General features: G+C 42.6%; 1 protein-coding gene across 1 annotated transcript; it reads left to right on the top strand.

Annotated features, from left to right (window-relative positions):
* Positions 1–12,688: 12,688 nt before the first annotated feature.
* LOC134342279 (zinc finger protein 239-like) lies at positions 12,689–13,768 on the top strand (the record flags this gene model as incomplete). The annotated part of the gene is made up of 1 exon (XM_063040248.1): positions 12,689–13,768. A coding segment is annotated over one exon (1,080 nt), but the record flags the coding sequence as incomplete, so codon positions are not given.
* Between the last annotated feature and the right edge of the window lie 7,663 nt (positions 13,769–21,431).

The raw sequence follows: 21,431 nt of genomic DNA, 5'->3' as shown, positions 1-21,431 counted from the left end.
CTCCCACCTCAACCCCGTATAAAAATGAACGGCATCCCGATCATCAATCCCCAAAACCCACCCCTCCCACAAAAGGGAACAATAACATCGATCCCCCCAAAAAAACAACCCGACCCCGCACAACTGCGGAGGAGCCGGTGTCACCGGTGCAGAGGAGCCGCATCGGGAGCAGCGGACACAACGGGCGACCCCGGAAGATTCACAGGTGAAGGGTCGCCTCACCTGGAAGGATGTTTGGACAACGGAGAGAGTTCGGCCGTCCGGCCCTTTCACTGTGACCCCCGAACTCCACATCAAATCCGTCCAAACGAGTCTGGGTGAACTTTAATGACCAATAAATATAATTCCTCTCTTTGATCAGCTGTCTGAGTGATTCCCTGACTCTGAGAGGAAGGGGTATCTATGATCCACATTGTCAGGGTGTTGAGTTTACCAGGAGACAGAGACTGCAGGGACGAGAGGTTTTCTGTTCACTAATACACTGTGTGTGGACCCCGCTGGCAATTCTGGTGTTGTGACCCGAATCGAGACAAACACCACGCTGCCCACTCCACCAACAACACGGCACAGCCGGACACATAACAGGGGACTTTACATCTCACAACACTGGATTCAGTGATGAAACCCGGGATTAATGTTGTTGTCCCATTGAAATCATAAGAAACGTCCATTCAGGTGCTTTTAAATACCAGCGCTCCCCCACAGGTGACGTCACACAAGCGCACCCACGCGCCTGACGTCACACATGGGTTCCCCACACCGGGATCTGCCCTCACGTGCGCTGTGTCTCACGTCACCCACGCGCTGCTGTGCTCGAGCTTTATCGGTTTAACGGCTGGGCTACTAATCACGTGACCAGCCTCTTCCCCCCCCCACCGCTGTCAACAGAGGAGTCAGGCACTGCGCTATTCCCATTGGTGCGAAGCGATGTCAATCATTGGTTACAACCAATCGCGGAGGCGGACCGGCAGAGAGGGCGTTACCCCCGCTGACTCCGTCGCCGCCCAAAAGACAAACTCCTCATCAGAGCGGAACAAATCCCAAAGTAAATGTCCGCTTTCTGATTTATTTCCATTTCCCTCCGAGGGAAGTTGGGGCGTTTGTGAAGCGTCTCCTGCGGCCGGAGTCTGATGTATCGCTGAGAGGTAGGAGGAGACCGCTCGGCCCGTCGGTTTGATGCCGGTTCCCCGGGGAGGGAGAGGGGGATTTTATTGAAAGGATGAAGACGGTGAGAGAGGGGGCGGACAGGATGTTTGTCCCGGTGGGGACAGGAGGGGCTCATCTGTGGAAATGTCTGAGCCCACGGTGGTGGCGATTCACCACATTGGGGGGCAAACACCGGCAGACTGTTGCCCTACAAGCGGGGCCAATGGTCCGGGCAAAGTGACAAGTTTTGACTCATTCTCTCTGGGAAGATAATGATATCAAACATCTTTACCGTGGGGGAAAAATAGCTTTCATATCACAAATGTGCCCTTCCCTTCATATTCTTTGGTATTACGATCAATGAGTTCACCACCGTCAGGCACTTGGGGGAGGGTTCAGGGGAAATATTTACATCCGAGGGGTGATTGATATGTTTGTGACCTAGATGGAGTCAACCTTAGAAAACCTAGCACATATATTTTTCTACATAGTCCCATCCTACATTTACACACTTAGTCCAGCAGTCGTGGAGGATATGATCCCTTCTTTGTAGAAATCGGCGTCTTGGACCTGCAGAAGTAGTCGACAGCAGGGGTGAGTGATAAGTTCGTGGCCTAAGGTAGAAGGAGATGAGTTATTAACTTCAAACTTTCTGCATAATCACTCAAAGAGTTGTGCATGTAATGACAGCTGTATAACATCTCATTCTACCTTAAACCACAAACTTATCAATCACCACTCGTACAACACAGAAACTGGTGTTACCTGTGTTGATTGTGGTGATGCAAAAGTTGCTGGAGAATTTGCAAGTGGAAATAGGTGGAGTGATGTTTGGAAATATGATTTTTAAGCGTCATTTGGCAAGCAAACCACATATGGAACGTGTGCACAAGCTCTGGCGAGAAAATCCTTCAATACCCTCTATAGGCCTGTTACAGGGTTTGTGTGAGAGTGCAGATGAACTTGATCAAACCCAGAGGAGATCAAAGTTCTTATTGATAGTGATTTGCTAGCTATTAAAACGAATAACTCTCTATATAAAATTCACTGGGCACATTTTGTCACTGGGTAAAAAAAATACACAATACAAGTTTTATGTGCACACTGGTAATTACAAATTAGAGGGGACATTGGTGGGAAGGCGGGGAGACCTCCAGTGTCCCTGATGCCCTCACCTACAAGATGTGCATCCAGATGCAGCTTGTAACCCTGCACTTTAAGGAGTTGGAACTTGAAATGGATGAATTCTGGATCATCCAGGAGTTGGAGGGGGTGATGGATATGACATGAAGAGAGGTGAGTTACACCCAAGGTGCAGGACACAGGAAACTGGGTGAGAGTCAGGAAGGGGAATGAGGTTAAATAGCCATTGCAGAGTACTCTTGTTGCCATCCCACACAACAACAAGTGGACCACTTCAGAAACTGTTGCGGGGGGGGATTACCTGGCAGAGGAAAGTCAAGGTGGTGATAGGGGACTCGTTAGTTAGGGGAACAGAACAAGAGGGGACTAATATCCCAGTGGTAAGGCTTGTTAGTGCTAGTGTGTGGGGAGGGGGTGATGTGGTTAAAATAAGTTCTTGGGGGAATGGGAGCCAGAATGAGAGAACAGATAATGGAGAGGGTGAATTGAATTGAATTGACTTTATTACATACATCCTTCCTATACATGAGGAGTAGAAATCTTTACATCATGTCTCTGTCTAAATGTGCAATGTGTAATTTATAGTCATTTATAATAAATAGTTTGTACATAGGACGGTCAATATAACATAGAAATGCAATTGTATCAGCATGAATTAATCAGTCTGATGGCCTGGTAGAGGATGATGTCCCGGAACCTATTGGTCTTTTTGCTGTGGTACCGTTCGTGGTTGTGGTGATTCGGGTCCCCAATATCCTTTGGGCCCCTTTTACACACCTGTCTCTGTAAATGCCCTGAATATTGGGAAGTTCACATCTGCAGTTCCTATTCCACGCAGTGATGCAGCCAGTCAGGATGCTCTCAATTGTGTCCCTGTAGAAAGTTCTGAGGATTTGGGGCCCCATCCCAAACTTCTTCAACCATCGGAGGTGTTGTGCTCTTTTCACAACACAGACGGTATGCACAGATAGTGTGAGATCCTTGGTGATGTTTATGCCGAGGAATTTAAAGCTGTTCACCCTCTCAACCCCAGAGCCACTGATGTCAATAGGGGTTAGCCTGTCTCCATTCCTCCTGTTATCCACAATCAGCTCCTTTGTTTTTGTGACAATGAGGGAGAGTTTATTTTCTTGACACCAGTCAAATGTTGTTCAGACCTCAGATAGAGTCAGCAATCAAATGTTTGAGCATGGTGCGATGAAAGTGCTGAGCTGTGTATATCACAATGCAAGAAGCATCGTAGGAAAGCCAGATGAGCTCAGGACAGGAAATTATTGGTACTTGCTTGCACCCAACAGTCTGAGGGATTTAGAGGAACAAATTTGTAGAGAGATTGCAGACGATGCCAAGAAACAAAGGTTGATTCAGTAAGTGATTTAACTTTCCATATATTGACTGGGACTCCCATACTGTAAAAGGACTAGATGGGGTAGAGTTTGTCAAATGTGCCCTTAATCAGTTTGTAGAATTCCCGATGTAGAAATGTGCAGTAAGCTGTTAGGAAATGATCCAGGGCTGGTGGCAGAAATTAGTGATCATAATGCCATGAGATTCAAAGTAAATATGAGAGAAGATAGGTCTGGACCACGGGTTGAGTTTCTAAATTGGAGAAAGGTCAATTTTGATGGTATCAGAAAGGATCTGACAAGTGTGGATTGGGACAGGCTGTTTTCTGGCAAATGAGTACTTTGTAAGTGGGAGGCCTTCAGAAGTGAAATTTTGAGGATGTACAGTTTGTATGTGCCTGTCAAAATAAAAGTTGAAAGGTTATTGGTGCAAGGAAACTTGATTTTCAAGCGATGTCGAGGCCCCAATTATTTTTTTCCTCTAAATGCCTCACACTGTTGGGTGCTACCAAGACTCATTAATGACTATAATATCATCATTTCACGCCCTGAGCCCATCTGACTTCTTTTTTTGGTCGTCTTCTGTTGGTTTCTAAAAGCTTCCCAATAGTTTTTGCTCATTATTTGCCCTCTCTTTGGCTTTGATGTTGGCTTTGGCTTCTCATTTCAGCCACGGTTGTGTCCTCCTGCCTTTCCACTGCTTCCACTTCTTTGGGATGTATCTATCACTCAGCTCCCGAATTGCTCCCAGAAACTCCAACCATTGCTGTTCCGTTGTCACGCCTACTGTATCTCTTCCAAACAAGTTTGTCCAGTTTCTCTGTCATGGAAACATGGGGCAAGTTCAGTACAGAAACAGGCTATTTGACCCATCTAGTCAATGCCAAAAAAACATTTAAGCTGTCTAATGCAACCACTTGCACTGGGACCATCACCCTCCATACCCCAACCATCCAGGTACCTATGAAACTTCTTTTAATGGTGAAATCGAGCTCATGTTCACCACTTGTGCTGACATCTCATTGCATACTCTCAGGACCAGTTCAGTAAAGAGCTTTTCCACATGTTCCCGTTAAATTTTCACCATCCCCACTTCCCCATGACTTATGGTTGTAGTCCCACCCAACCCCAGTGGAGAAAGCTGCTTACATTTACCCTATCTATACACTCATACTGTTGTGTACGTCTGACAAATCTTCAAAGCAATGTATAATTTCATTGTTTATGTTTACAGCCTTTTTTTAGGTGTATAACATAATGAGGGGCATTGATGGTGTGGATAGCCAGAGGTTTTTTTTCCCAGGGTTCAAATGGCTAACAGGAGAGGGCATGGATTTAAGGTGCTTGGAAATAGATACCGAGGCGATGTCATGGGTATGTTTTATTACAGAGAGTGGTGGGTGTGCGGAATGCACTGCCAGCAGTGGTTGTCGAGGCAGATACAATAGGGTCTTTTAACAGTCTCTTAGATAGGTACATGGAGCTTAGAAAAATAGAGGGCTATGCACTAGGGAAATTCTAGGCAGCTTCTCGAGTAAGTTACGTGGTTGGCACAACATTGTGGGCTGAATGGCCTGGAATATGCTGTAGGTTTCTATGTTTTATGTTGAACAGCGAAATAACTTTGGCTCTTCCACAATCCTCTGATAACTCCCCCATCACAAAGGATGATTTAATTATCTATGCTAGGGCCCCAATATGTTCCGCACTTGCCTCCCGTAGGGTCCGAGGGTGCAGCTTGTCATGCCCTGGAGATTTATCCACCTAATCTGCCTCAGGATGGCAAACATCTCCTCTTATCTAATCTGTACATGGTCCACGATTTTATTGCCGCTTTTCCACACTCCCATAGACCCATCTCCTGAGTAAATAGAGATGAAAATAATATTTGAGATCTACCCCATCTGCTTTGCTTCCACACGTGGATTGCCATTCTGGTCTTCCAGAGGACCAACTGTGTGCCTTGCAATCCTTTTGCTCTCAATCTACTTGTAGAATCCCTGAGGGTTATCCTTCATCTTTTCTGCGAGGACAACTCATGCCTTCTTTTAGCCATCCTGATTTATTTCTTACTTGTTCTCTTGCAGTTCTTATACTCCATAAGAATCTACCTGCCTATCCCTGTTATGCAACTCCATTTTGTGCTTCACCAGGGTGTCAATATCTCTTGAAAACCAAGAGATACAGTTTCTAACTTTTCCTTTTATTCTGACAAGCACATACCCGCATTGTACTCTCAAAATTTCGCTTCGAAGGCCTCCCATTAACCAAGCACACCTTTGCCATAAAGCAGCCTGTCCCAATCCACAGTTGCCAGATCCTAGTGTCATAATTCCAGTGTTGTTCCATGCCGTGAACACATCCGCCTTTCCTACAGTGTTCCCTGTATTGAAATATACAGGATTGAGCATATTCACTGTACCATGCTCAACTTTTTCATTCCTGACGTTGTCAGAGGACTGAACAACATCTGTTTCCACAACCCCTCCACTATCTGTTCTGTCATTCAGGCTCCCATTCCCCCTGCAACTTTAGTTTAAACATCCCTCCCTAGCCCCACCTCCCAGCATGCAGCTCTATCACCCCTTTGTGCTTCATCTCCCAGGTCAATAAAAAGGAGGTGCACACCAGGTACAGGCAAATAGGAACAAATAGAAATACAGGAAATTCAAGTGAACACTTATGAAAGAAATAAAAGAAGGCATGAGGTTGCCCCAGCAGACAAGGTGAAGGAGAATCCTCAGGGACTCTGCAGATATGTTAAGAGCAAAAAGATTGCAAGGGAAAAAATTAATCCTCTTCAAGATCAGGATGTTAATCCATATGAGGAGACAAAATATATGGGAAGATTTTAAATATTATTTTTGCACCTGTATTTACTCAGGAGATGGTCACAGGGTCTGTAGAAGTGAGGCAAAGCAGCATCAACTTCATGGACCCTGTACAGATTACAGAGGTGGAGGTGTTTGTTGTCTTAAAGCACATTAGCGTGGATAAATCCCCAGGGCCTGACAAGTTGTTCCCTGGGACTCTGCGGAAGACAAGTGCAGAAATTGTCAGGGCCCAAGCACAGATATATAAATCATTCTTAGTGACAGGTGAGGTACTGGAGGATTGTAGGACAGCCAATGTTGTTCCGCTGTTCAAGAAAGGCTCTGAAAGTAAACTAAGAAATTGTACGTTGGTGAGCTTGACATCAGTAGGGGAAAGATTATTGAAAGTTTATATGCAGGAACCGGATGTGTAAGTATTTGGATAGATGTTGACTGATGAGGGATAGGCAACATGGCTTTGTGCATGGTAGTTCATGTCTAACAAATGTCTAACCAACGAGAGTCTCTCAAGGAAGTTATCAGGAAAGTGGATGAAGGCATGGCAGTGGATGTTGTCTACATGGACTTTATCAAGGCACTTGACAGAGTCTCATATGGGAGGTTGGTCAAGAAGGTTCAGTCATTCAGCATTCAAGATGAGATAGTAAATTGAATGAGACACTGTCTTTGGGAGAAGCCAGACTGTGGTAGCAGATGGTTGCCTCTCTGACTGGAAGCCTGTGACTAGTGGTGTGCAATAGGGATCAGTGTTGGACCTGTTGTTGTTTGTCATCTATATCAGTAATCTGGATGATAGTGTGGTTAACTGGATCAGCAAAGTTGTGGATGGCACCAAGATTGGTGGTGTAGTGGACAGCGAGGAAGACTACATGGCTTGCAATGCGATCTGGACCCGCTGGAAAAATGGGTTGAGGAATGGAAAATGGAAGTTAATGCAGACAAGTGCGAGGTGTTGTGCATTGGTAGAACCTACTAGGATAGGTCTTACACAGTGACTGGTAGGGCACTGAGATGTGTTGTAGAAGAAATGAATCTGGGAATACATAGAACATAGAATAGTAAAGCACAGTACAGGCCCTTCGGCCCACAATGTTGTGCCGACCCTTAAACCCTTCTTCCAATATAACCCCCCATCTTAAATTCTTCCATATACCTGTCTAGTAGTCTCTTAAATTTCACTAGTGTATCTGCATCCACCACTGACTCAGGCAGTGCATTCCACGCACCAACCACACTCTGAGTAAAAAACCTTCCTCTAATATCCCCCTTGAACTTCCCACCCCTTACCTTAAAGCCATGTCCTCTTGTATTGAGCAGTGGTGCCCTGGGGAAGAGGCGCTGGCTGTCCACTCTATCTATTCCTCTTAATATCTTGTATACCTCTATCAGGTATACAGTTTTATATTTCACTGAAAGTGGTGTCACAGTTCAATAGGGACGGAAAGAAAGATTTTGGCACATTGGTCTTCATAAACTGAAGTACTAAGTACTGGAGATGGATGTTATGTTGACCTTGTAGAAGACATTTGTGAGGCCTAATTTGGAGTATTGTGTGCAGTTTTGGTCACCAACATACAGGAAGATGTAGAAAAAAGTTTAACCGAAGGATCAGAGGTGCTACTTCTGATTTTCTCTAAATTTAAACAACATATAGTTTGAGAAAACCATTGAAATGTGGTAGGAAGATTGACCTCTTTCCAATTCAATAAGATATATCTTCTAGCCATTCATGTAAGGAATGCAATCATCCGGCAGGCTGAAGGGGATAAGTAACATAAAAATTGCAGTAATGGGGTGAGGTTGTAAATCAATACACAAAACTGTGGAAATAATATCAAAGATATCTTTCCAATATTTATCCAAAACAGGGCAAGACCAGAACATATGAGTCCAGGAAGCAACTTCAGAATGACATGTATCACAAATAAGGCTTATATGAGAATAAAGACGAGCTAATTTATCTTTAGACACATGATCCCTATGTATCACTTTAAAATGTATCAATGTATGTTTAGCACATAGAGAGGACAGGTTAACCAATTGAAATTTTTTCCCATTTTTCAGTATGTAAATCAAATTGAAGTTCCCTGTCCCATTCTGTCTTAATTTTATCAGATATACCTGAATTTATTTTCATAATCAAATCATAAATGCTTGCTATTAAAGCCTTCTGATAAGGATATAAATCCATTTTTTCCATGATATCAAATAGATATGAAATTGGAAATGTAGGTAGCTTGGTATTTTAAAAGTTTCTAATTTGTAAATATCTGAAAAAATGAGATCTAGGCAAATTATATTTAATAGATAACTGCTCAAAAGACATGAAACAGCAATCCAAAAATAAATCACGAAAGCTTAATATACCCTTCATTTTCCATGCCAAAAAAGCTTGATCTATAACAGATGGTTGAAAGAAAAATTTAGATGTAATAGGGTTTGATAAAATTAATTGGTTCAAACCAAAAAATTTACAAAATTGAAACCATATTCGTAGCGTATGCTAATTATTGGATTAACTATTTGTTTATTTAATTTAGAAAGAACAAATGGAAGAGAAGTCCCTAAAATGGAAGTCAGAGAAAACCCTTGTACGGTTTACATTCCAGGTTTACCCATTGTGGGGTCAAAGTTATATCCAAATCTTGTGTCCAAAATATTAAATATCGAATAGTAATTGGCCAGTAGTAAAATCTAAACTTCGGCAATGATAAACCACCATCCTTTTTAGACTTCTGTAAATATTTTTTTACTTAATCTAGGATTTTTATTTTGCCATATATATGAAGAAATTTTAGGATCTAAAACATCAAAAAAAAGGATTTAGACATGGAAATTGGTAATGCTTGAAACAAGTATAAAAATTTAGGTAGGACAATCATCTAAATAGCATTAATTCGACCAAGCATTCATAGAGACAATGGGGATCATTTAATAAAGAATTGTTTAACCTGATGGATTAAAGATAAAAAAAAATGCTTAAATAAATCGTTATGTTTCTTAGTAATTTTAACATCCAGATGAGTAAAGTAATCAGTAGCCAATCTGAATGTTGAACATCTATAAATTGGAACCTGCATATTTAAAGGGAAGTTCACTCTTATTCAGGTTCAATTTGTAGCCAGAAAAATTACTAAACTGATCAAGCAAGGATATTACTGCCGGAATAGAATTTTCGGGGTGAGAGATATATAGTAATAAATCATCAGCATATGTATAATATGTATAATAATTTATGTATAAATAACTTATGCATTTCATTCCACCGAGTGATACCAAATACATTAGATGATTCACGAATAGCAATGGCCAAAGTTTCCAAAGAAATATCAAATAACAGTGGACTAAGAGGACAACCTTGCCTGGTGCCGCGAAACAACTGAAAAAAGGGAGATCTTTGATTATTGGTAAATACCAACGCCGAAGGGGTAAGACATATTAATTTAATCCAAGATATAAATATCGAACTAAAATTAAATTTCTCAAGCGTAGTAAATCAATATGTCCATTCAACTCTGTCAAACGCTTTCTCAGCATCTAGTGAAATGACACATTCTGGAATTCTAGATGAAGGGGTATAAGCAATATTCATTAGTCTCCTAATATTAAAAAATGAATAACGATTTTTAATGAATCCAGTCTGATCAACAGAAATAATTCGAGGCAATACCTTCTCTAATCTAGCTGCTAACATTTTAGAAAAAAATCTTGGAATCCACATTCAACAGGGATATAGGCCTATATGATGCAGATTTAGTAGGATCTTTATCTTTTTTAAGAATTAAAGAAATAGTAGTGCCGTAAAAGGATTGTTGTAATTTACCTTTAGATAATGCATCCTTAAAAGTTCTATATAGCCAAGGTGAGAGAATATTAGAAAAGGATTTAAAATTTTCTATAGTATAACCACCCGTACCAGGTGCTTTACCTGAATTCATCGAAGAAATAACACTTCTAATTTCATCTTCAGTAATGAGAGCTTCTAATACTAAACATTCATTGAATGATAATTTCGGGAAATTCAGTTTCCTTAAAAATTCGTGCATTTTAGTAGAATCATCAGGAAAATCTGATTGGTGTAGTGAAGTGTAAAATTCTTGAAAGGATTTATTTATCTCATCATGGTCAACGGTCAAGGTATGATCTCTTTTACAAATCTCAAGAACATGACGTTTGACCAAAGCAGTTTTCAATTGATTGGCCAGTAATTTAGCAGATTTATCACCATGTATATAGAACTGACTCCTAGTTTTAATTAATTAATTTTCGATTGAGGATGTTAGTAATAAACTATTATTACTAAATTGACTTCGGTTAAATTTGAAGAAACTTGGAGATCATTTATTCAACATTTTATATGATGTAGTTTGACCTTTTTCAAATCCCTTTTTTAACTAAAAATATACAGATAGAAGAGTGGAGTTAACAACATTACTGATTGTAGCTAATGTAATATGTTAGCCGGACTTTGTTTTAGTTTTGTTTAGTTTGGTCTAGATTTGCTTAGCTTAATTTAGTGTGTTTTTTTTCCTTTTCCAGTTTGTTTTTTTTTTAGTTTTTTTTTCCATCAATCTTTTACCATGTTCAATTATATTTAGAGTTGGGGAGATCTAACATACTTGTACTATCAGCAATTTTATATTTGCAAATGTTAGCTATCAATAAGGTCATCCCATTCTCTGTTTATCAATATTATTTTTATGTTTAAACTTTTGAAAATTAATAAAAAGACTGGAAAGGAAAGTTGAAAGAGTCCAGAGAAAATTCGCAAGGATGTTGCCAGGTCTGGAGGACTTGGGTTATAAGGAGAGATTGAACAGGTCTGGGCTTCCTTCCTTGGAATGTAGAAGATTGAGGGGTACCAAAATTATGAGAGTTATATGTAGATGGGGTAAATGCAGGCTGGCTTTTTCCACTGAGATTTGGTAGGAATACAACCAGAGTTCCTGGATTAAGGGTGAAAGGTGAAACATTAAGGGGAACATGAGGGGAAACTTCTTCACACAAATGGTCATCCAGGTGTGGAATGAGCAGAGAGCCCAACTACTGCACGCGTGCTCCAGTTCAACATTGAAGAGGTTTGTATAGGTACCTGGGTGGTAGGGGTACGGGAGTAGACAGGTTAAATAGTTCAACACAAACTAGATGCTTCTGTTTTGTACTTTACTATGACTCTGTGACAAGAACCTGAAATAATACTAATATTCATTTAATTCTTTTTAACAGCTGTGCGGACCAACCATTCATCTGAGCAGGAAATGTTTACGTGGCTTTAAAACTGTGGCACTTTAAGTTGACAATAGATGAAAAAAAACAGCTGCACATCAACAAAGGCTATTTGTGTGAGAGTGTTTCAGATACTGTCGGGCCAGGCACCCATGCAGCTCCTGGCCCGACAGTATCTGAAACACTCTCACACAAATAGGGAACAGGGAATAATACCAATGGAGAGTATCAAACTGAGCCAGGTCACAGATTGGAGATGGCAGAAATGCCCCATTCTCATAGAGACAGGAAGAGCATCAGAGAGTTTGATGGTCATTCCAGATGCTAGTACTGTGCCCATTTAGAAAATAATTTCTCTCTCCAACTTGTGTTGAACCTCACTGTAACAGTGTGATAGCAGATCACACCTTGGCAAATCAAGTGATCTCATCTGAAATGTTGTCCTTCACGCATTGATGGATTTTATAACTCTTTCATTTCAGGTTAAAAATGACAAGGAATTTATCTGCGGGAATCTCGAGCACAGCACGCTAGTTTTGCTGTCTCTGTCCATGTGTATAAGAAGTGGAGCAAGGGATTCACTCGATCATCCTTCCTGCTCAGACTGTGAGGAGGGATTCACTTGATCATCTGACCGACTGGCATGCCTGTCAGTTTACACAGGGGAGAGGCCGTTCACCTTTTCAGACTGTGGGGGTTCAATGTCATCTCATGAAGGTACATTAGCAAGTTCACACTGGGAAAAGGTCATTCACCTGTTCTGTGGGTGAGAAGGGATTCAGTTGGTCTCCCCACCTGTGGACACACCAGTCAGTTCTCACTGGGCAGAGGCTGGTCATCTGCTGAATTTGTGGGGAAGGATTCACTCGGTCAACTGACCTAATGCCTCACCAGCCGGTTCACACCGGAGAGAGGCCATTCACCTGCTCGGACTGTGGGAAGGGATTCACTTGCTCATCTAAACTGAAGGTACATCAGCGAGTTCACACTGGAGAGAGGCCATTTACCTGCTCAGTCTGTGGGAAGGGATTCACTTGCTCATCTAACCTGAAGGTACATCAGAGAGTTCACACTGGAGAGAGGCCGTTCACCTGCTCAGACTGTGGTAAGGGATTCACTTGCTCATCTGAACTACTGAGACACCAGTCAGTTCACACAGGGGAGAGGCCATTCACTTGCTCAGAATGTGGGAAGGGATTCATTCAGTCATATCAGCTGCTGAGACACCAGTCAGTTCATACCGGGGAGAGGCCATTAACATGTTCAGTCTGTGGGAAAAGATTCCCTTTGTCATCTCAACTACGGAGACACCAGTCAGTTCACACTGGGGAGAGGCCGTTCACCTGCTCAGACTGTGGGAAGGGATTCACTCAGTCATCCGATCTGAAAATACATCAGCGAGTTCACACAGGGGAGAGGCCGTTCACGTGCTCAGACTGTGGGAAAACATTCACTTCGTCATCTCAACTTAAGGTACATCAGCGAGTTCACACTGGGGAGAGGCCATTCACCTGCTCACTCTGTGGGAAGGGATTCAGTTTGTCATCTCAACTACTGAGACACCAGTCAGTTCATACTGGGGAGTGGCCATTCACCTGCTCAGACTGTGGGAAGGGATTCACTTTTTCATCTCAACTACTGAGACACCAGTCAGTTCACACAGGGGAGAGGCCATTCACCTGCTCAGACTGTGGGAAAAGATTCACTACGTCATCACAACTTAAGGTACATCGGCGAGTTCACACTGGGGAGAGGCTATTCACTTGCTCAGACTGTGGGAAGGGATTCAGTTTGTCATCTCAACTACTGAGACACCAGTCAGTTCATACCAGGGAGTGGCCATTAACCTGCACAGTCTGTGGGAAGGGATTCACTTTTTCATCTCTACTACGGAGACACCTGTCAGTTCACACTGGGAAGAGGCCATTCACCTGCTCAGAGTGTGGAAAAGGATCCACTTCGTCATCTCAACTTAAGGGACATCAGCGAGTTCACACAGGAGAGAGGCCGATCACCTGCTCAGACTTTGGAAGGAGATTCTCTCAGCCAAATCAATCAAATGTGCGTCATTGAGTTCACACTGGGGAGAGGTTGTTCATCTGCTATGAATGTGGTGAAGGATTCATTCAGTTATCTATCCTTGTGACACACTACCAGGTTCACACTGGGGAGTGACTGTTTATATGCTCTGAATGTGGGAAGCGATTCACTCAGTCATCGAACCCTATATAACTCTCGCTTCGGCTAGCAACTTAATACAGGGTGTGATAGCCCCCCAGCCCGCCAAACTTAAGAAATCCCTTTTGGGTGGATGCTGCATGATGTGTCCCCTGTTAAAAATCAGTACCCGAAATAACAAACAGTAGACAATATGCGATTAAACAATTGAGCTTTATAATCCTTACTTTGACTATGTGGTTAGTGAAGTAAACAAAAAGAAAAAAAGAAAGAAAAAGGGCCCACTCTCTCTACTCATGTCTTCTCAGTTCTCCCCAGCAAAAGACTATGAAAATCTCTCTTCCAGACTCACAAGGAAGAACATTTCTGTCATTGGATAGCCCCGCACTCCAAAACCCTGTTATCTCTTGTCGTTACCTAAACATTGCTGCTACAGAGAAATCATTACCTCAGCAGTGAAACACTGCACAGAGGCCGTTACTTTAGCAGTGAACCTTACAGCGTGTTACACTTATGACACACTACCGGGTTCACACTGGGGAGAAAGTTTCCATGAGCTGCAAGCTGGATATTTGTCCATCACCGTTGCTGATGCAATTTCGAGAGTGACTGTCGGTGCTGAACTCTGCAATTATTGCTGCTGCTCACCACACCCAGTTCTGCACCCTGGTCACTGGGCATGAGAGGAGTTTCATCAGCTACATATTCACCTTTAATTGGACGGGAGTTTAATATTCTGGATCTGAGACAAATAAATCTGTTTATTTTAAACTCTGTCTCCAGTACTTAGTGAATTTATAATACACCTAGTGTACAGTAGAGAGTCAACTCAGGCCGGCTGGACCTTGCCAGTGGTTCTGTTCCACGATGGTCCTTTTCAATCCTCCCCTGTTGTTCATCTCTCTCTCTCTCCCTGTTGTTCACATCTCTCTCTCCCTGTTGTTCATCTCTCGCTCTCCCTGTGGTGATGGGTTCCAAACAGTCACCACTCCGTGGGTGAAGAGGTTTCCGTAAATTTCCTGCAGACTGAAGAAGTCGAGCTGATTGCGGTTCTGTCTGACATGTTCTTCGTCCCTCAAATCTCTGGGCTGAGGAAGAATGACATTGGTAGTTAACTTCCTTAATCTCTACTCATTTCCACGTTATGGGTCATTTTCCCTGCTTCTAAAGGGTTGTTAGAAAACAGTACTGTCCTCTAAAGACTGAAAACAGAATGGAAAACCATTAGTTGGATGTTTAACGAAGCAGGGTCGGAAACCAGAGGCGGGTCTGCACAGGCAGAGTTTGGGGATCTGGACGATAGTCAGGGTAAGAACGTATGATGAGGAGAAGGGAATCAGCAGCGGGGCATGGCAATGAATGACAGAGTAGCAACATTTGGAAGATGATTGACAGAAAATAATCCCGTTGTTTGACTGATGACACAAACAATGCCTGTTGTGAGGTGCTCCACTGGTCGAGGGACATGTGTGTGTTGGAAATAGTTTTATCAACTGAGGGAGTTGTTCCTGCTTGTTTATCCTGTAATATTCCGATGGTTTTGAGGATTGTCCTATCTGCAATAATCTATTGATTATGTATAATTTGTAACATTTTGGCTCTAAAACTGGATCAGGCTTTAATTTATGGTGCCTTTATGAAGTTATGGTTGTCTTTGATGAGCTTAAAGCAAGAGTTTGGTGAATGATATTTGCCACTTGATTGTACCTTTGTAAATGATCAGATTGAGTTAAACTGCTGCAGGATCCCAGAAAGTTTCGGATAGTGTATGGTTTCTCTTGGCATTTTCTGCATTAATCACCTTGTTTGTTAGTCTTTTATGCATTTTTGTTATTTTTTATGTTCACCACCCTGTCCTGTATTCCTGCAAGGAACCTCTGTTTCTGCGAAGACATCTCCCACTTTGAGTCGGGCGTTTGATGCTTCCTTGATGAACATCTAGTCTGCTCAGATCATTGGGGTGTCTTCCATGGAGGGCCATGATCATTCCACTGGTTAACATTTGCTTCAATACTGATGATTCATTTTTCTGAGTTGGCTGCTCATTTAAGTTTTCTGGTGTGTACTTCATATCACAATTGCATATGCTTGCATGGAGTGATGAATCCTGCTTATTTTTGAAGAAAGTATATATTTAGGAGCTTTATCTGACTGTTGTGTAAGTTTTTAATGTCTATAATTCCTCGTCCTCTTTCTGTCCTAGGTAGTGTTGATCTAACTCTGTTTCAGTGTATATACTGTTTTCTAAATTTGTCATTTCAGTTCTTATTTTTCTTCGTAAAGTTCCATTTCGGAATGGGACCAAGATATTTTTTTCTGAAAGTATACGTTTCGTTGAGGAAAATATATTCTTAGGAGATATTTTACTTCATTCCACACCTCCCCACCCGCCCTGCCCTTTGTCATGGTCGTGTCCGTGAAGTCCGTATTCCAGTTCACGGTCCGGTCCACCGGCCCTTGCTCCAGGTTTTCCTGTCTACCCTGTTTCTGTTCTTGTTGAGCTCTAATTGAGGCAGCTGATGCTCATTGGGGCTGGCTGCGTGAATATCTTCAGAGACCCAGGAGTGGCTGCTGGATTGTTCTTGTCCTTACTCCTTGTATCCCTTGCTCTGCCTTCTGTTTCCTCGTCAAAAGCCCTGCCTTGTCTTGCCGGTAACTCTCGCCTCGTCTCCCCTGCAGTCTTGTCCTGGAGCCGGCCTGTACCTAGCTCCCTTCCTGTCCCTTGCCTCCGTCTGGTAAGCCAGGCCGTCTCGCCGTTATATGTGGTTGGTTCTGTCGCTTCCTGTCCCTTGCCTCCGTCGGGTAAGCCAGGCCATCTCCCTGTTACCTGCGGTTGGTTCTGTCCCTTCCTGTCCCTTGCCTCCGTCGGGTAAGCCAGGCCATCTCCACGTTACTTGCGGTTGGTTCTGTCCCTTCCTGTCCCATACCTCCGTCGGGTGGTGATCCGCGCCCTGCCCCGAAGGAACCTACCTACCCTCAAGCCTGAAGACTCCAGCCTCACCTTGCCTCAAGTCTCCTGCCTCCAGCCTCGCCTTGCCTCATCTCCTGCCTCCAGCCTCGCCTCACCTCAAATCTCCTGCCTCCAGCCTCGCCTCCAGCCTCCAGCCTCGCCTCTCCTGAAGACTCCAATCTCCTGCCAAGCCTCGGCTTTAGCCTCGTCTGAAGACTCCAGCCTCCTGCCTCCTGCCAACTATCGCCTCCAGCCTCAAGCCTGAAGACTCCAGCCTCGTCCTGCCTGCCTGCCAAGCCTCATCCTTGCCGGGTTCTGGGGTCCGAGCCAGAGGCAAGACCCAGGTACTGGGTCCTTGTCCAGTCTCTGGCTCGGAGACCAAGCCCGGGCTCCTAGCTCTCTTGTCAAGTCCTATACCAGGTTCCTGGTCTTCCTGTCCGTGTCCTTGCCATCGCCCTGTATCCTAGTCCTGTCCCTAGTACTTCAGTGTCTGTGACTTGCACTTGGGTCCGTTCCCTGCCACCCCTCCTTATGTCACCCTTACATTTCTTTCTCTCATTTCTCATCTTCTTTTCCCCAAAAAATGTCACTATTTCAAGAGCATCGGGGGTAGAAGTGGGTATAGATACTATTACTAAGGGGAAAATTTGCTTTGGAAACTGAAAGGCCTGTGGATAGGGAATACTCCTGGACCAGATAGTGTACACCCCAGGGTTCAGAAATGTCAGCTGAAGAGATTGTGAAGGCATTAAAATCATAGAACACTACAATCTAGTCTGTGCCAAATTATTCATCTGCCTGGTTCCAGCAACCTCCATTCCCAACCATCCATGCATCCGTCCAAACTTCGCTTAAATGTTGAAATCGCCCCTGCCACTTGCTCTGGCAGCCCATTCCATATTCTCACCACCTCTGAGGGAAGACGTTCCCCCTCGTGTCTATCTGAAAGAATGGGTCATGACCTTTCAAGAATCACCAGACTTGGGAATGGTTCTGGCGGGCTAGCAAGTTGCAAATGTCACTCCATTCTTTAAGCAGGGAGGAAAGCAGAAGAAAGGAAATTATATGACAGTTTCTGACCTCAGTGGTTGGAGTCTATTAAGGATGATTTTTCGGGGTACTTGTCACACGATAAAGTAGGCCAAAGGCATCATGGTTTCCTGGAGGGAAAATCTTGTCTCGAAAATCTGTTGGAATTCTTTGATGAGAGAATAGACAAAGGAGAGGCAGTGAATGTTGTTTGTTTGGATTTTCAGATGGTCTTTAAGAAATTATTGCTCACATGAGCATGCTTAACAAGATCTCAGCTCATGGTATTACAGGAAAGATACGACCATCAATCGAAGGTTGGTTTACTGGCAGGAGGCAAAGAGTCAGAACAATGTGAGCCTATTCTGTTTGCTGCCAGTAAATAATGGCGTTCTGCTGGGGTCAGTATTGAGTCCGTTTCTTTTCGTGTTAGATATCAACGATCGGGATGACAGAATTGATGACTTGGTGACCAACTTTGCAGTTAATACAAAGATAGGAGCCGGGCAGGTAGCTTAGAGTTAAGCGGGTGTCTAATGAAGGACTCGGACAGGTTTGGAGAACAGACAATGAAGTGGCAGGTGAAATACAGTGTAGGGACTGCAGTCTACAGTCAGGTTCTCAGGTTCACTCAGCATAATGTTGCATGAACATTATTAGCAAAACACTCTGATACAATACCGGTTTTATTTTGTTACAGACAACAATGCCATTTTGGTACTACAAGTAAAGAACATTTCCACAGTCGTCGAGAAGCTTCCAAATACCCTGCGCCATCTGTGAAAACCTTTCCACATAGATGGAATCTTATCCCCTTCTATAGTTTAAATTCAAGGATAAATGCCATAAAAATGACTATTCTCCCTCGGTTACTTTACCTTTTCCGGACTTTACCTGTGGAGGTAGACGATAATCAATTCAGGGAATGGGACAAATGGATTTTCTGTTTTATTTGGCAAGGAAAGAAACCTAGAACCCGATTTAACACCTTACAGTTAGGAAAGGAAGGAGGATGTATTGCACTTCCTTGCTTGAGAAATTATTTTTATGCTTCACAGAGAACCCCTCTGTTATGTTGGTGTAACAAGGAATACAAGGCTTGGTGGAAGGAAATAGAATTTGGAATGATCGACAGTTTTCCTCTACAAGCCTCAATTGCTGACAAAGGATTGATGGCCCAATTAGAAAAGATTTAAAAATAGCTGGATAAATGTCACACTAAATGTATGGCAGAAGGTGGCGAATTCATGTGGAATCAATAACATGTTAAATTTTTTCAGATGGTGTGTTTATGATACCGAATTCCTTCCCAGCAGAGGAGATAAAAGATTTGAACTATGGATAAAGAAATATCTTACAACCTACCTCTCATTCACACATAAAAGTATTACAAAGTTTTCAATCCCTGCAGGACAAACATGGCCGAGAACATGATGACTTCTTAGGTACCTTCAAGTACGACACTATTTTAACCAGAATTGTAGATATATAGACTTACCAACAGCAGAATTAGAATTTTTCAAGATTCTGAATTCAGCTTACAGCTCAATACCAAGTAAATCATTTTCTGGATTACACAATTCCCTCTCTCATACCAAAAATGAAAAGACATTTCATATTAAAGAGAAGTGGGAGAAAGAAGCGGGGTTGGAACTTTCAGAGGAGGCTTGGGGAAAATATGTAGCTTTCCCAGTGGTCTTTGACTAACTCTTTGATTTGGAGAGAATATCGTTGGAAAAATATTATAAGATTCTTCAAGACCCCATATCAAGAAAAATATAAAGACACAAACGTGGCGTGTTGGAGAAGATGTGGCTCCAAGGAGGCAAATCATTTCCATACTTTTTGGGATTGCCCTAAATTAACTTTATATTGGAAAGGTATACACAGAACATTAGTTAAGGTATTTAAGACCCAGATACCCCTGAACTTTGAGACTGTCTGTTTGGGACATGTATTGTTTTTGGAACAGAAGGAAGGTATAAAGCTACTGCAGGCCCTTTTCGCGGCAAGTAAGAAATCAATCACCAAAAAGTGGCTAAATCCAACATCACTTACTTTAGAAGATTGGGATGAAATTATTTTGGAAATATTTAAAATGGAAAAGATATCTTACTCTCTGAGAATTCAAAAATAAAATAAATCTCAAATTTGGAATAAATGGATTGAATTTATTACCCCAAAGCAAGCAGAATTTTAAATGACTCTCCGAATGGTTTATACTGCTTTCCTTATCAACATGGTAATCGTGTTAACGTAAGCTCCCTTGGTTCGAATGTTCACTATTCTATTTCTGGAAAACGAGGAATTAACACAAACAAAGAAAAAGATTTGAGAAAAAATATGATAAAATGAAGTAAATAAGTACACAGAGATTGGATAGGTATGTTTGTGGGTAGGAACAAACATAAACACCTACGAAGGAAGCTACATAGGGTTACACACGATATTTTGGACCAGAAAGAAATGGACCAGACGAGATATACGGAGATTATTATTCAACCACTATTATTACTATTTTTCTTAACAACTATTATTATTATTTAGTTTAATAGAGTGGAATTACAACTGCACATAAATATGTGTTTAAGTGCCTAAGTATTTTTATATCATCTCAGTGTGTACTTGGGAATATATAAATATATAAAAAATGGAAAAGGTTTTATATGTAAAAAGGTTTGTGTAATACTTGCAAATACCTTATCCAAATAAAATTAACATTGAAAAAAGAAAACCCTTCCAACCCCTACATCAATCCCCATTTCTGTAAACCTCTCCGATCCCGACAGCACTAGCCATCTCTGTAAAACCCTCCACCATCCACCTTGGAGCATTCAGACGACAGCTGACCCGAGAAAGACACTGTCCATGGCGGATGGCAGGGATCATAAAACACCCTGTTGGCCAGAAGAAACTACTGTCTGATCAAGGACAAGGGAAGCAGACAAACCGGTTCTCTCTGTTTCCCCCCAGTTCGTGGACTCTGAATTGGACTCTTGGATAATCTAATCAGAGCATACACCCTGGAGCATTTGGACGACAGCTGACCTGAGAAAGACACTGGGTGAATGTGGACACAGGAAGCTTCAGGTGATGATCTGTTAAACCTGAGACCATTCTTAAACAAGCAGCCATTTGTTATGTAAAGGGCGTGAACTCTGAACTGACTCCTGACTCTGGGACAATCTAATCAGGACAATAAACCTGAGATCATTCACAGAGGAGTCGCTATTTTTTATGTAAAGTGCCAGACCTACCAAACAAACAATCTGTAGTCTATTTCGGTTGCCTCGGTCTGTCTGGGCTGCCTCATTAAACTGGATGTAAAGAGCCAAATACACAAGGCTGGGGTGGGCAGAGCCATGAAACAATGTTGGTTGTTCCCTGTACAATGACCAGGAAGAAGGTGACCCAGGTAGGTCAAGATAGAGATCCAGTGGTTCAATTTGTGAGGGGCAGTATAAGACTTAGGAGCTCCAGATAGACAGGGGCGATAACTCTCCAGCAGCCAGAGACCAACCATCGCGACTAGGGAGGACCCCACGGAGACGTGGACATTGGGATAACGAGGCCAGCGTG

The sequence above is a fragment of the Mobula hypostoma genome, unplaced genomic scaffold, assembly GCF_963921235.1.
Source record: "Mobula hypostoma unplaced genomic scaffold, sMobHyp1.1 scaffold_56, whole genome shotgun sequence".
Taxonomy (NCBI): Eukaryota; Metazoa; Chordata; class Chondrichthyes; order Myliobatiformes; family Myliobatidae; genus Mobula; species Mobula hypostoma.
Note: the sequence above shows the minus strand (reverse complement) of the source record. Positions and strands in the feature narration are given on the sequence as shown.